The 16,385-nt window shown below is 34.7% G+C and overlaps 3 protein-coding genes across 10 annotated transcripts; all 3 read right to left on the bottom strand.

Annotated features, from left to right (window-relative positions):
* Positions 1–735: 735 nt before the first annotated feature.
* LOC123225930 lies at positions 736–6,262 on the bottom strand. Of its 6 annotated transcripts, none has more exons than XM_044650295.1 (10): positions 6,037–6,262; positions 4,983–5,207; positions 4,492–4,628; positions 4,201–4,245; positions 4,069–4,122; positions 3,395–3,499; positions 3,086–3,289; positions 2,832–2,917; positions 1,397–2,424; positions 736–1,287 (listed from the first exon to the last, which is right to left on the bottom strand). In XM_044650295.1, exons 2-10 carry the CDS (start codon positions 5,161–5,163, stop codon positions 1,106–1,108), a joined length of 2,022 nt encoding a protein of 673 aa, XP_044506230.1. In that variant the 5' UTR covers positions 5,164–5,207; positions 6,037–6,262; the 3' UTR covers positions 736–1,105. The 6 variants fall into 6 exon arrangements, with proteins under 6 accessions (XP_044506230.1, XP_044506235.1, XP_044506232.1 ...); XM_044650300.1 differs by lacking the exon at positions 6,037–6,262 and adding an exon at positions 4,758–4,862 and having other exon boundaries at positions 4,983–5,122; XM_044650297.1 differs by lacking the exon at positions 4,983–5,207 and having other exon boundaries at positions 6,037–6,261.
* A 1,314-nt stretch (positions 6,263–7,576) lies between these two features.
* On the bottom strand, positions 7,577–10,571 carry LOC123225058 (probable prolyl 4-hydroxylase 12). Its single transcript, XM_044648904.1, has 7 exons — positions 10,286–10,571; positions 9,761–9,874; positions 9,442–9,499; positions 9,284–9,367; positions 8,600–8,657; positions 8,327–8,499; positions 7,577–8,229 (listed from the first exon to the last, which is right to left on the bottom strand). Exons 1-7 carry the CDS (start codon positions 10,354–10,356, stop codon positions 7,876–7,878), a joined length of 912 nt encoding a protein of 303 aa, XP_044504839.1. The 5' UTR covers positions 10,357–10,571; the 3' UTR covers positions 7,577–7,875.
* An 809-nt stretch (positions 10,572–11,380) lies between these two features.
* On the bottom strand, positions 11,381–15,797 carry LOC123225760. 3 transcript variants are annotated; one of them, XM_044649978.1, is made up of 6 exons: positions 15,634–15,797; positions 14,473–15,436; positions 13,407–13,465; positions 12,492–12,620; positions 12,128–12,263; positions 11,381–11,796 (listed from the first exon to the last, which is right to left on the bottom strand). In XM_044649978.1, the coding sequence occupies exons 2-6, from the start codon at positions 15,175–15,177 to the stop codon at positions 11,467–11,469; spliced, it is 1,359 nt and encodes a 452-aa protein (XP_044505913.1). In that variant the 5' UTR covers positions 15,178–15,436; positions 15,634–15,797; the 3' UTR covers positions 11,381–11,466. The 3 variants fall into 3 exon arrangements, with proteins under 3 accessions (XP_044505913.1, XP_044505915.1, XP_044505914.1); XM_044649980.1 differs by having other exon boundaries at positions 15,623–15,797; XM_044649979.1 differs by having other exon boundaries at positions 15,590–15,797.
* Between the last annotated feature and the right edge of the window lie 588 nt (positions 15,798–16,385).

The raw sequence follows: 16,385 nt of genomic DNA on the forward strand, positions 1-16,385 counted from the left end.
ACCTCTAGGAGAGGCCATCGTCAACGGAGCCGGAGAGATCGTCGGAGATTTCAAAACCAAACCCTAGGGTGAAATTGCGATTTTTTAAAACTTAGATAGGGGAAAAAATTAGTTTTTAAAGTTTAGGGGGGCAATATTATATTCTATTTTAGTTTATTTTTAATATTATAACGAAAATGACGATTTTACCCTTACCACTGTTAGAATTTTGTTAAATCTAACCGGTCATGGGTGAGTGTTTGGTGTTTCCATAGTTAAAAAGTGAAAACTTGAGAAAACATCAAACCTTGGGTGAGAAATAGTCGTTTGGCCTTAAAATTACCTGATAATAATAGTTAATAATCCCGTTTTAAAAAATTTCTTTATGTCAAGATTTAAATTATTAGTATCCTATGATATACGATACATACTCTTAACCTCGAGATCAATAGGTCATTATATGTGTCAAAATATTGACGCCCAGAGTTTTTCCAGTGCAAGAAAGCAGAAAAGTTGGCACTTTTTCTTGTGTCCACTGCGTATGTGGGTATACTCGTTTGTTTTTTACCTTCACAAAATGCATTTTTTCGTTTTTGGGAGCTTTTGTTCAATTAGAAAGAAACGTTTAGGGTTAAAAAGAAGCAACTCTTGAGAGATGAGTGAGCAAAAATCTGCTGATTTGTCTCGAATTTTATTTAATTTCATCTTCTTGTTGGGTTGTCTTTTGATTTTCAGCCATGCTATCACAAGTGGGTATCCTTTCTCAATTTTGTTCATGGGATATTTATTATGTCATATCATATCATATAATATATTTATTATATTATACCAATATTCACAGGAAAATTAACGTGCACAGGTAAGTAGCCTACCATACTTTGAGGGAAAAAATTGGACTGAAATTGAATTTTCCTGCAAAACCTTTTTTTTCTCTTTCTTTTCTATAATTTCCTGACAGAAGACCATCAGAAAAACTGGAACCTCTGCTAAAAGTATGGTAGGCTACTTACCTGTGCACGTTTCTATAGCTAAAGAAATTGCATCTCTTCCTCTTCAGGTGAAGATCTGGTGTTTAGGGATATACTTTATCTTGGGACCTTTGTTAGGTTTTATTCTCAACTTGGGTTTAGCTGAAGCTCCGGTTGCCGTTGAAGATTTGAGATCCACCATTAGCTAGCCATTTGTAAGAATCTGATGACTGCATTACTGTTGCTTGACAGTTACTTTCAAACTCTTGATCCCGGACAGATTCAGGATCTGGGGGCAGAATCAATTTCACGTGTTCGGCTGAAATTGCATCCTTCCATCCTGCATGAATTTTGTAGCCAGTGAGATAATTTCATTATCAGGAAAAGCAAATACGATAATGGCTAATTTAGACCAAAAAACCTGGCACATAAACAAAGTTGAAACTTACTCTCTGATAGAAAGGCTTTTGCAGCATGACAATCAAATTGCATGCTTCCTGGACACATACTGTCCTCCATGAGTGAAGTGGAACTCCCAGGCCCATCATTATAATCATCCATTGATAATCTTAGATGGCTTTCACTAGATAGGGTCTGATCAATGGCTTGTCCAGAATTCACATCCATTTCAGTTTCTCTACAGCCATTTTGAACCGGGGCAGGAACTTTAGTCCCATGCTGGCTAACTGGTCTCCAACACTTAACATTTGACCTGTCTGTGCCAGACTGAATAGGCTTCTCGGTAAAGTAGTTCTTTTTTGGCATCCGATGCTCTTCTATGCAATCATCTTGGGCTTCAGCCACACTTCTACCGTCATGATGATTACAATGTGCAAGTGTGACAGATATCGAGCCAATCAAAACCTCATGGTTCTTATCTTGTTGGGGTTGGTTTATGGCTTCATTTAGTACTCTAGGTTTCAAATTCCCATAATCATTTTTAGGTTTTGGCTTCTGGCTCCAAACCTTATTGCCACCAATTACAGGAGAAGCCCTTACATTTCTGTAATTTCCATGCTTTTGCACTCCTCCAAGCTTTGATGATGCTTGAGAATTTTTACTGGGATGAAAACCATTGAGCATACCTTGTGATTTTGGTGGCAAATAATGCTGAATAACAACCTTCTGGGGACGGCCACTTCCTTGTACCATCCATCGTTCAATATTCTGTCCAGGGCCTAAATCAGCATAACCATTTCCAGACCCGGCCTGAACTTCATGATCCAAATCTTCATCAGAGTTTGCAAGTTGGAAGGGTTCAAGAGATGAGGGAACATGATCTGGCAAAGCATCTGCATTCTGTTTGTCAGAATCAGATGTAGCCAGAGGACTGGATGTTTCTGGTGGAGGCACAGACTCAGCTGTGCCATCAGTGCTCTCGTTATCATCTACTCTCTCCCCATGTCTCTGCTCTTTTCCTTTCTGCTCCTTTTGCCTCAGCTTTTTCTGTCTTTTCCTTTCCAAGAGCTCTGCTTGCCTGTTCAAGTTTTACAGGAAAAATAAGTTTATAGAGAAATGTAGAAAACTAGATATCAGCATTATCAAAAGCCAATTTTCTCGCTGAAACAAGGCTTCTTTGCAAGAGAACCTTTTTCAATTGGCTAAGAAGGTAATAGGACAGGGGTGTGCCTTCAGGACACTGAAACTTTAAACCTCTTCGTTTGTTCCACTCAATAGTTTCAGAGGTAGTCAGAACAGAATCCCCCCAGTTACCTGATCCTAATCCTATATGTTGTTCATAGAGTGACTTAGGCTAATGTACAAACTAGTTAACTGCGGAAAAGAAATTTCTTTTACTAAAAAGGGTTGTATCATACTAGCTTCCCCAGAGTTATTTCAAACAAGTAATATAAATTAGGGAGCAAAAAGTCGAGCACAATGTACCTTCTCTGAGCAGCTTCTTCCTCCTCCACTAACAATTTCTGGCACCTTAAAGCTTCTGCATCCTTATCAGCTAGCCATGCTTTGACCTAAACACATAACAACAGATTTAAAAATGTGACAGCCAAAACCACCCCTTTTTTTGACCTCACAGTTTTTTTCATCTCAATGAAAAGAATCAAATGCAAAATTGTGCATATCTCACGGGGTCCAGTAATGAATAACCTAAAATCTATAAGGACAAAAGTAGAAAATACCAAAATCTGTTCCACCAGAAAGCTGGTGCATGCAACCAAGTTCCTTGTTTCAAGACCACTCTTCCCAGCTTCACCATCAAATATATATTTTTGCATTGATGCTGCTGTCCCTGATAGGAATGTCTTTTCACTAGCATCATCAAGGATACTGAATAATTCTTGGGAAGATATAGGAAACCTGGAAGGCCTAGCTTGAACGATATCCTACAAAAATTCCAGGTATAGGACATGCAAACAATAAGAAAAGTTATGGCAGCTCAAGCAAAAATATCTGCAAGAAAATATATGAAAATAGAAATGTTTCCTTACCAGAAGGGCAGAACCAGCCCTCACACAAAGTTGAGGGAGAGAAACATGTATAGGTTTCCGAATAACTGCTGTCAATGACTTTATTATAGAAGACCCTGTTACTCCCTAGGTGGTGAAGACAGAAAGAACAATTACTTAGAAAAAAAAATAAAAGAAAGAAATGAGCTAAGTGGCGAAGACCAAATTGGAATAAAGTATCCAAATGTGCATCATAATACTACTATATATTACATAGCTACGTTCAAAGAACTTCTTAATGGAAATATTATCAGTCTCAAGTTGATACATCTGAACACTGCCAACACAAATGAAATTAAATTATGCAAATCATACAATTATATAACAAAGTCATCCAACTCTTATGGGAAAAGAAATCAAACTAAATAACATTTTCAAAAATATTCTAGTCATGGTTTCTGTCCTACACCACTTAATAAGAAATTCCACAGCAACCCATACAAGAAGGCAGTAAAAGGATTTGATTTTCTAAAAAAAAAAATCAGTCTTATTTTAAAAAAGGGCAAAAATATAATTCATTCATCATCGTTTTCATTACAAAAAGCAAGAATAATTTCCATTACTGCACACATCTTATGGGAATTGTGCTAATATATCAACATGCTGGACAGGAAGCTCAGTTTATCTTGTATGAAATGAAGGAGAGAGAGTTTCACCTCCAAGTTCACGTCATTGAATGATACAACTTCCTTTGCTTCATTCACAGAAAGCTGTGTGCAACATAAAAAGATGAGTAATATGAACAAGTAGGGAGACCTTAATCAGAAACTACTCAGAGGAGCTATCACCTTATCCCAAAATGCTCCTAAAAGATCCCTGTTTTTGGCAGAATCCTAGAGATGTAAAACATATTCTTCAGTGAGAATCCTAAATATGAGGGACAACATCAATATAGTTGAGAAAGGTACAACTTGAAGAAAGATTAAAAATCAACTCAAACATTATTGCCAATATCTATATTAGTGAAAAAAGGAAATACCCAGATTCTGCCGCTGCATAGTTAGAACATAAAAAAATAATAATAATAATGTAATCATACTGATAAAGATATAATTAAATTTTCAAGACAGTAATGAAACCTTATCAAGCTTTTTCAACCGATGGTGCACACGTATATGTCTCCTGTAGTTAATAGTGGAACACAATTCTCGGGAACATTTGTCACATTTCTGCAACTGTATCTTCATAGTAGAAAGCAAAGGCCAACCAGGGAGTTCTGCCAAAGTAAAGTTACATGGCTTCAACTTCAAAAAAGGCATATTCATATACACCACGCGGACATTCAAAATTACATGTGATATACAAACACATATAGGCACATAGGAGACACAGTATTCAGACCCACAACTAGCCTGAGAAGTGGCAACAACAGCCTCAGGAAATATGAGGGATTACATCTGAAGCATTCTTTCAGATGCTGTCAATGCGCTCCAGAAAAAGATGCCAACACCTATTTGTAATGAACAGATCCCGTATTTCCATTAATCATAGATTCATATGCATTGAAACTACTAAACTGGTCAAGAAAATGCTCCTTTCTTCAATATTGCTACTTTCAAACCATTGGTACCTTGCTGATCCAAAGCTTGGAGTAACTGGATCAACTGAACTGAGCTGTCCCCATTTCTAGAAAAAGAAAGAAGAGGCTCTTTTCCAATCGACTGTTCGATAAGAGTGTCTACTGACTCATTTTCTTCCTCTGCTTTCACCACATCTGTGGTGTTAAAGGCTTTCAGTTTTGCAACAGGCATTTATGCAAACAGGAAATTTATGCCTGCAATCTCATAAGACACCGCTACAACAATAACAAGAACATACATGACAACCCCACAACTGTGAAGAAAACAACATATTTACCACGCATTCATCCAAGAAATGAAAATAATGACATCAAATATAAATAAATTAATTTAACTGAAGAGTGAGATCCTATTTCACCATTTCACAATTGTTACAAGAAATGGAAGGGTCATAAATAAAACTAGATACCATTTTGCAGCCAATGAAATATCCCAAGAGTGGATGGTTCTACACACAAATTATTAAATCTCAAGCATTTTTAAGAAATAACATACGTGTGGTAAATGCCCAAAAAAAAAATCTATGAAAAATAGAATTCATCGTAGAAACAATCAGACACAGAATCTACTGAACCAGAACATTTTAGAAAAAGAAAAAAAAACGTAGCACTTTCTGTTAAGAATAGGAAGAAAACCAGATCGCAAAAGTAATAAAGTACTATCAATTCCGTTTCGTTGGTATAAAATTTAAAAGAAAACTTAATAACTTTAAGTCCTCCATTGTCCATCGTCCGCACTAACTGAAGTTCTAAGTTCTAGCTTTACCTCAGAAAATGTGTTTATCTGCGAAGACCCAAGAGATTTAAAATTTAAAATATGATAATATAATAATAGTTATCAACTTATCATCAGCTACCAAAAGGAGCAACCATCGAATGTCTGCATAAAAATATAAAAAAAAAATAAAGAAAATGAATTAATGGAAAAGGCTAAGATTGTTAGCGTTTCATGTAACGTAATCAATGACCAAAACTTCTTGTCGAATTGTACAAATATACATGGAAACGCATAACAGAAAGAAAGCGAAGCGATCAGTTGGCGTGCAAGTGGCGCGTGAAAGATATCGGTTAGAGGCGATCGGATTGATTTGGAGTGAACGAGGACAAGATTGAGAAGTGTTTGACGGGAGAGAAAAACGCCGAGAAAATGCGAGAAAGTGATCCGCCCTGAACTCAAGGGAAACAGAAAAATGTTTTGAGGGAGAGCTATATGTGAGTGAAAAGGAAAATTTTATCAAAGGTGCAAACAGAACAGAACCCCCTTATACCGAGGAAATTAAATTTAACGTTTTTTTTTTTAAAAAAAAAAAAACAATCCAACGATGAAGTTACAGATTTCAGTATTAATTCGGTACCGATAAAATTATATTATATTAACCGCTTTATATACACATATATAAATAAATATATATATATATATAATTAAATAATTTTAAATTAGGATAAAATAATATCTAATTATATAATGATATATATAAATATATATTTCATTGAGTACTGATGATTTATTTTATTATCAATAAAATTATATATATAAATAATGATATGTTATTATATGATTAGATATCATTTTATCTTTAATTTAAAGTTATCTAATTATATAGTAATATATAATTATTTATATATAAAATTATACACATTATTTATATACATAACATCACTTTTCTGTTATTTTCACCCAATCAAAAATATAGAAATAATTGTGAACATGAGCTAAAACCTAGATTGGACTGATTGGCCAAACTGTTTTGATTGAGATTCAATGGTCAATTTAATTTAGATTAGTGTTTAAAATGTGACTACTCATTGGAAAGAATTCAATTAGTAGATTAATCAAATCAAACTATCGTATTAGAGTTACCAAGAAAAATTTTGTAATTATTGAAACTAGAACTTAAACTTGAAACTTGAACCCAGTAAATGCCACACGATTATACGATTTTAATTAAATGGCAAAACTTTTTTGAAAATTTTTTGTAATTGTTGGGATCTAAATTGAGTCTTTCATATAAAGAATATGTATATAACTCTATTTTGATGAATATTACTCTAATATTTATTTAATTTATCATTGATCAAACCTAGGTTTATAAATGAATCGATTGACACTTGAACTTAATGTTGGTTGATTCAATGAACCCATGAGTTCACGATTTGGTTCAAATCAAATATTAGAAACCCCTAAAATTTGCAAATCTAACACTTATATACTTAAAATCTTATTTCTTAATTTTGAATGCAGAAGAATAGTTGATAAAATTCAAGTCATGGAGTTTAAAATAATTTTTTGAAAATTAACTAGCTAAAATATAAATTTTCTAACCAAATTGAAATCAACCAATTTTACCTCGAATTGAATCACAATTTCAGCAATTCGATGAGCTCGAGTACTAGCTTTGTAAATATGTAATCAAGTCAAACTCACATCAAATATTACTCAATTCGGTTTGACTCATTCAACCCCCAAATCAGCCCATCAATTGAACCAATTTAAACTTTAACCAAACTTGTAATAAGTCAATACATGGTTTTGACATGAAATCATTGGTCGTTTGGTCTCAAGTAAATATGCGACAAGTAACTAATTATTCAACCATCATCAAAATCATCAAATATGATTATTTGTAAATGTATTGGTAAATGGATTGGGATTAGTTTTCCCAGGTTTTTTCATCAAATTCGTATGATGTCATTTGGGCCCTAGGATGGAATGAGTGGTGATGGCTCCCCCATCTCCCCCTAGAAGGATTACGGGAAATCTTCATCCCCTACGAGAATAATTCTCTTCTTATGAACTCAAAAGGTTGGTATCGATCGATCACTAACCCATGTCACATTTGTTACAAATGGGTAGTAGAAGATAGTACACATTAAAGATTACCAGTCAGCATGCACTGCAACTCTTCCTACAGGTCCCATAATAATCAGGCGTGCCGATCATGAAGACAGGATTCCTTTGGCATTCCCCTGTGGCAGCCCAGTGAGGACAATCTTCATCTTCATCAGTGCATTCATCACCATCTGATTCCACTAAAAATTTTTCTTTATTTGCATTTCTTACTTGGAAGAATTTCGCTGCACACCACATTTCCCCTTCAAGAACAGGGCATCTGCCATGGGAGCTACTCTCGTCCAGGGATGCATTGGGACGCAAACTGAAAAACAAAATTGCGTTCCCTTTAATAGGTCTTTGGACATTGCTAACTTTTGTGCAATCGGACCACATCTTGTTCTTCACCTGCGACAAATTGAAACTGTATTTGTTAATGAAAGATGAACTTACACTAGCCCCATCACAACAACAGAAAGAAAATTTAGGTAGTTTTCCCTCTTACCATTGAATCGGGGAACAGAATCTCACCACCACGGGTGACATTTGACAGATACAATATAACTGTTGCCATCAAACGATCACTTAACCCTAGCATGGATTTATTACCAAAATAATCTAACTTCTGTTTGCTCTCTTCGAACCCATAATGCATAACATGTAGAGGCTTACTGTTCTCTGAAGGACAATAGACATCATATTAACAACAGATTGACAAGGAAAATGTTGAAGCAGGAATGGATTTTTAGAAGGTAAGGACCAGGTATCAGAAGAATACCTTTGGGAAGGAATGTCCACGCCGAAATTCTCTCCTCAATCCTTGCAACAATATCATCCTAGAATATACAAATATCATTGGCAGCATTATCAAAAAGATAAATATACACATATAATTGGTAGTATGACAAGTGATCAAGAAACAGGAGATTGATATTAATGCCCTTTAATTTTTGGTCAGCCAAGTAACTATTAGAATATAAAGATAATTGGATTGAAATATAGAACTCATGAAGATAAGAAAAAAAACTCCCACTACAAACTCATGGCATGAAGACACTAAAAAAAACCATCGGAGACCTCATGGACCACAACACTAGTAGGAAAAAATCATGTAACATTGAGAACTTTAGAAAAGCTAAGACTATGTCATGATTGGCCAAAGAAAGCTACAGAAAAACTTTCAAAATAACAATTGATCAAACTACAGCTCATCAGCATTATGTGTGAGCTTCAAACTAGAAAAAGAACCTCAATCTAAACAGGAGACAAAAAAATCCAGTATAAAGGCCAATGGATAGAGAAGCACCATACACAATGGTAATTACAAATTGGTAGAGGAAACCAAGGGGAAAAAGCGTGTCTTCAGGAAAATGTAAACATACTAAATCCTATTTCCAATACTTAATATACAGAATAATCATAACTTTATCATATAAAAATATCAGCAAACATAAAAACTCACCTTTGTAGTTAATTGAGTTCGGTTCATGAAAACATTATCTGAGTGAAGACTAGTTTCCAATTTTTTTCCTTTTGCTCCGTTAGCCTAGGTCCAAAAACAAACATTTTTAACCCGTACAGATACAACTAATATGCTGGAAGAACAGAGCAGGAGTCTACCAGAGAAACAAGGTGGTCACACTCCTCATCTGATAGAAAACCGCTATACAGAAATACCCTATTGCAAGAAATATAATGTCAATTTTTAAACGTCAACAAGCCAGTGAAAACAAAAAATATTTGTGGCATACTTATACCAACTTGCTCTTGTCAAGAAGACTAGAGATTTGAGAAAATGATGTTCAAGATGCAAATTTTATAGGAAAAAGGATTTGATTTTGTTTTTCTTCTGCAGATAGAATAATTGGACATTTTGTAAAGAAAGTATGATTACAATACACAGCAAGAAAACAATACAAATATACCCCAAGTAACTGACCTTGGTTGCCATGAGAGTTCGATAACTCGTGATGGATCAATTTTGTTTACTTTTACGGAATGAAATAATTTTGTAACATTTCCCTGGTAGGTTTCTTTATCCCCCAATTCCTTCCTGCCATTGAAACCAGACAAAAAATGGCAAAGAGAATTATTAACAAACATTCACTCAGCAACCCATATGAACAAATATCTCAAAAAAGATCTACAATCTAAAACTCATACAAAAAACCCAGTTGTAGAATTCGTTGAGACGCTATTTACAGAAAGAAGAAAGCTTTTAATTCAAAGGGGCAAGATATTTCTGTTACATCAAATCCCATTTTACTCGGATCCTCGAAATCAAATTCAAAAAACTGGTTTGGGGACAACAAGATTCTCACACACACAAAGAGAAAGCATTTCAACAACAGATCAATGACACCCATGAAACTCATCTACATAATGAACTGCAATTTTTTTCAAATATTGAAAGCATAAATATGTCAATTAAAATATGAGAAATTTGAGATTGTGTGTCGTTTACCTTGCCGACGAACAGAAAAAGAGACGAGAGGTAAAAGCCAAAAGAAGAAAAATGAAACGAAGGGAAGCCATTGATTAATAAAAAGACAAAAAAACAAATATTGATCGCAGATCGAAGCCAACACAGTTTCCCAACAAATGGAGATTCTTTCTTCAATGTGGAGCTCTTTTTCCCTCTTTTCTTTATCTCAATGCTTTAATCAGTGGTACCTTCTAGTTTAACTGTAAAGTACTACTGATTCTAGCGAACCAAACTGAAAACCCATTTTCTTTCTTCAATCACAAGGTAAATGCAATGTTCGGAAACCCGAAACGGGCACTGACCCGGTGAAGGGCCGGTCCAGATTTTCATCGGTTCTATGATAGTTGAACCGATAAATTATATAAATAAATAATAAAATAATATTTAACTAAACAAAATTGTAATTGAAAGCCTAAAAAATACAAAAGGCTCACCCTTTAATTGAATACTAACGAATTCATAATTTTGCATATTATTTAAGGGTCAGTATGATAGTTGAATAAAGTTATGGATAAATAAGTTCTATCTATTGTCTTCATTCATCAATCAAATTCTAGCAATTGTAAAATTTTGCTAAATAACATTCGGACGTTAATATAATGATTGAATTAGATCTCGATTGAACAAATTAAATCAATTGATCCGAGTTTTAAAGCATTAACTTTAAATTTTATACCACGTCTCTCGACAAGATAGAAATTATATTGATATCAAAAATCTCATATTAAACAAAAACTGAAGGCGTTGGGTCACTGAAAACCCATTGTCTCCCTCTCTTTGAAGAGTCTTTTAAGGGCAAGACCATGAAATGAAACCAAGGAAGGTCACAGACCATGAGACCAATAAAATTCAACACAGACAATACCTTGCAGCTTTAAATGACTTGCTATACAAGGGTAGAGGCAACATCAAAGAATTTTTAACATTAACATTTGGCTTTAAAATTTGGCTTCGTTCATTTCTCATGAACATCATTCCAATTGTCATAGTATGTATACTGCCTTTTATCTTTTTTGTCTTTCCAAGGATCTACTATTTTCTAACCCTGCTTTCATCTCTGCTCTTACTCTATCAGAAAGCAAAAACATCATATTTAATAAATGTGTAAGAAGTACAAACGAATGAATGAAATTATGTGTTGTTCTCAAACAAAAATGTCATCAATCATCCCTATGAGATTTCTTGAGCATCATGTGCCCAGATTCATCTTTCTCAAAAAGGCGCTCAATCAATTCATCCCAATTTTCTTTTGCTTTGCTTTTCGTAGATGACGAAACTGATGTTTCTCCGCTAGATCCGTGAGAGATATCACTGCCTTCTTCATCGAAAGTTCCATACTGAGAAGGCACAAAAGCGTGCGGCACAGACAATGTAACAGCCCTCTGCAGAGCTGCCTTGTACTCCTGAATGTGTTCTTCATGCAAAGTCTCCTGCCTCTCCATCTTTTGCTTCTCTGGTATTTCCATCACCTGATCTTTCTCTAACATTATCTGTGGTGTGAGAAAAAAACACCAAGCTTCACTATGACATTTGTGATTTGAGTTAAAATAGACAATGGAAGAAGTGCTTATAGGCGGCACCAGATTTCCTCCTAAGCATGAAATGAAAAACCAATATTTGAAACCCAGTTTCCTCAAGAGTGGAACAAAATGCAAGAAATGTGTTACCACATCAAGGGAAGCAAATATGTAAAGGTGTTGTCACAGATGAATAAAAGAAAGTTAAACACTAGAATCAGTTTAGAGAGACCCTTGAAAAAAACTTGAAAGAAGTTGGATTTTTTAGCCATCAATATCAAGATAATGAGATTTGAAAACTTACGTCCAGAGCCCTATGGGCTTCTCTCTCTATCGAAATGATTGCATGATCAGAAGTGGCATTACAAGAAAGAACTACGTGTTCAAACCTCCCGTCCACCGGGACTGCTGTCCTTACAACCGGGGGATATCTTCCTAGTCTGCAAGCAAATAATGGAATCAGATGTCCACTCAGTGGTCAAAGGTCAACTTTTGACAGTGGAATTGATATGCAAGAAAAAGAAAATACAATGCATGTTTTAATACAAACTTGAATATAGGTAAAAATCTTGCAGGGTGTCTCTGAGTAAAAATATATATAAATAGAACCTTAGTTTAAGAGGAAAGGAAACAGACCTATGCTTTAATGCCTGTTCTGTTAATTATACCTGAAGGGTTTTCTCTCAACAATGTGATACAAGCGACCAGGTGCATAGAGTCTCCTTGGATCTCTGAGCAGCCTCTCCTCAGGTATACATGTATCCCTCATACACCTTCCGCATAGTAGACATGGCAAGCTATTCATATACAGGAAACTCTGTTAATATTTAACAGATACCAGAATATCAATAGGTAATATTTCATGCTCTTGAAATGTCCAATAAATATTAGGGGCTGTTTGGTTCAAGTATTCAAATATTACTTTGGTAATCCATCTTTTATTACTGACATTATTTTGTTTGATTTGTTAAGTAATAAAAAATTCCGGTAATTTTTTATTATAAAGGGTAATTTGTTTACCACTTTCACTTTAAACATTAAAAAAATATAAAAGTAATTTTGATTTTGTTACAGTTTTATCCTTATTTATTAATTTTTTAAGATAAAAATATCTTCATTTTCAATTAATATAACGATAATACGAAAAATATTTTAGAATAATTATATCCGAAGAAATTTAAGTAAAATAATAATTTAGTAATTTTTAATTACATTCAACTAAATACAATAATTATTTGTACCTAACAATTGATAATTTTTCGTTCTTGATGATAAAAGATTATCCAAACTAAATGCACCTTCGATATTTTCTTAGATGTCTACATGGACCAGTGCTTAAACAAGTTTAAGATATTTTCACAATAAACTTCCCCTTGTCCAATGGCTCAGTCCAATTTAGTCCTTCCAAAACATAAAAATCAAGAGCTTTTTTTCTTCCTCCTAAAAAAATTAGCATTACTAGTGACTTTTTTGGATTAAATAGTCAACAGTGTTGGCACCACAACTAGTATCAATCACAAGAGGTTATTAGCTGCTAAACAAATGAAAATATAAATAAAAGGTATGATAGAGTTTAATTATACCAGAAAAGTGATTTGAAAATGTCTTCCAGAGGTGTGGCTGTTCTGGGCAAGAAGTCATCCTGATTCAGTATAATAGTCAAAATTAAACATAAAGAGTAAAATGGAAGACAGTTAAAGTAAACTATTCTTATTTTCTAAATTTATACATAATATCTTCAACAAAATGTGGCATCAGAGGTTCTATGATCAACGTCAACCATACACAACCAAATATAGTTATTACCTTGTAAGAAGGTCATTATTTAATGTTGCAGACACATGAAATGTATGTATATTTTTTCTTCTTTTATTTACTCACTGGTTCACATCCAGCAGATTCATCTAAATCTTATAAATATATACCAAATCAAAATGAATGGCGAGCATCATTGTCACATAACAATTCCATGAGATGAGCAAGTATAAATGGCCTTCCAAGACTAGGACACAAAACTATATCATCTGCAACTTGTGGAAAGAAATTGCATTTCTTCGAGAGGCAGAAATGGATTTCTGCCAGAAATCTAGAGATGGTCAGCTAGTCAACAATAAATAAGAAGATATGCATGCAAATGTGTCTTTTTGACAAACTTCCAATGAATTTTCATCTGCATCAGGAGTTCTGCTGATATAGCCCTACAACAACTAGATGCAAGCTCTCTATGGAAACAAATCCTTTCTAGACACAAAATTGATGCTGTCTTTACATAGATAGTCATGAGGCAGATAATTCACTTTGATCCTGCTGTAATTATACAGGCAATTTGGGATCAAAGATGATAGCAGTAGCCGCCCAGAGCTGTGCTCCTCCATCATATATATGTTTGGTATCTTATCCAGAACAAAATATCTTAGCAACACCAACAAACAGATAAGCCCAAAAAAAGGTAAAAGTGAATGCTACTAGCAATTCCAACGAACAGAAACACTATAATGAGAAGCAACTTTAAAGTTTCCCTATTCCAGAAAAGCCTAAAATCAATTCATATAATAAAACTACAAAACGTGGAAATAGATCTAGATGCAGTTCTAAAATTCTTCCTACCAAAAACAGCAGCACCAAACATGAAAAGGACTTGGAACTTGCCTGAAGTACAACAGAATTGATAACATCTGCATATCTGACTGCCAAATTCAGTGACATACACCTGGCGGGTGCAATTGCATAGCATCTGATCCTCTTTCTTTCAATGTTGCTCAATTTATCCCTATTTTGCACCACCACTAATGCTAGCATTGCTGCCACACCTGACCCAAGAGAATGTCCTGCGAAAGTCAATGTATATTTTGGATACTTCTCTACCAATTCCTTCAAGATCTCACACTCTGCATCCAAAACCCACCCAGCAGCCTTCAGTAGACCATTATGGACGTACCCACCATCGAACTTCCTTTGCCCTAACTTATTATCCAAAAGCACTTGATAGTCACTCTCCTTCGCCAAATTAAGGCCCCTGATGGCAAGGACTATATCCGAATGTTCATGATCAAGATACAATATATAGGAAGGAGCCTGTCCTCGAGTATCTTCATAAGTTTTTTTTAGCAGTAACCAATCTGGTTTTATTCCATATCCTCCAGGTGGCTCCCAAATCGGATGACTAAGATCATCTTCATAGACAGCTAAGATATATCGACATAGGCGAGGAACAGGCTCAAATTCCTCGGCAGTTGCAACCCCCCAAGTTTCACTGTCATGGCCAGCTGAGTGTAGACATCGCTTCCACGCCCAGCGGGCACATGCCAGGCAATACACACACTCAAGAAGAGGGACGCAACATAAAAGCGACATCGATCCCTATGCTCTAACTATACTAAAATATATCAAACATGATAACTTCTGCATATCAGTGACAAACAAAACTAGGAAATATACAACCAAGAGAAAGGAAACAAGTTGGAAATCTCGATCGGGACAAATTTTCTGCTTTGATATAGCAATGAAGTAGTTACATAAAAAAAATCAAACTTTCTTCTTAAAGTAAGAAACAATAATTCAATTGGGCCCTGGCAGCGATGCGATTGTGACTAGCAGGAAAAAGAAGATGACCCTGCAATGTTTTAGATAAATTTGAAAGTATAAATCAAGTGAACACTGAACAATGTTAAGTTATGAGCTACAAAAATTCCATAAAGTACAGATCCAAATCAAATGAATACAACAACTAAAGGAAATAAAAACAGGGGAACAGCAGAAATAACACCTTCTTTAAGAAAAATTGAGTTGAAAACCGTACAGTAAAGTCACCTGTCAAGGCACCACTCGCCAGATATCAAAATTGAAAATATATAAAAACCCAGATACTGAATCTTCAAGATGAAGTAAGTTAACTGATGATCAAAACTTCTTCATTCAGGTGTGGAAAACTGATGAAGAAGGTTGACGGTGAACATCAAACTTTGTTTTAAATGCTGAGTCGTGTAAAATTAATTTTTTTAAATATATTAAGTTATGAATCGGAAAGAAAACAAGGCCACCTGCAAGTCAAAGACAAAATTTAGGTGGGCATTGAAACGCGAAAGAAGATTATTGGCCATCACTGAGTGGCATCAGTGTAAATTTGTTCTATTCTATGAATAATTCGGTCATTCGGAAGATCTGAGATGACGCATGTGCAGATGTGCCCAATATTTGGAATTGGACCGTTGGTAACTTCGTGCGGCAAAAAAATTTAAACTTTCTATAAAAGCTAGATTAATAATTGGGACAAATTTTTGTGGAATTATATTTCAATTTACTATTTTGATATTTGAAGGGAAAACTGAAACTTTTTTAATTCCGAAAATGTGAATTTTGAGCCGAATATTACTGGACTCCATTATGCTTACGCAAAGCTCAAGTTTAAATTTGTCAAATTGGGAAGTTCGTGGCTTGAATTCATGCTTAAATTCGAAATGACTGACTTGAATTAGGCTAAAGAAATTTAGTTAAACCCTATAACTTCCTCCAATGGCAGTTTGTACACATCTCCATCAGCCTTGACTCTTCTCCTGTTCTGG

This window comes from Mangifera indica, chromosome 9 (genome assembly GCF_011075055.1).
Source record: "Mangifera indica cultivar Alphonso chromosome 9, CATAS_Mindica_2.1, whole genome shotgun sequence".
Taxonomy (NCBI): domain Eukaryota; kingdom Viridiplantae; phylum Streptophyta; class Magnoliopsida; order Sapindales; family Anacardiaceae; genus Mangifera; species Mangifera indica.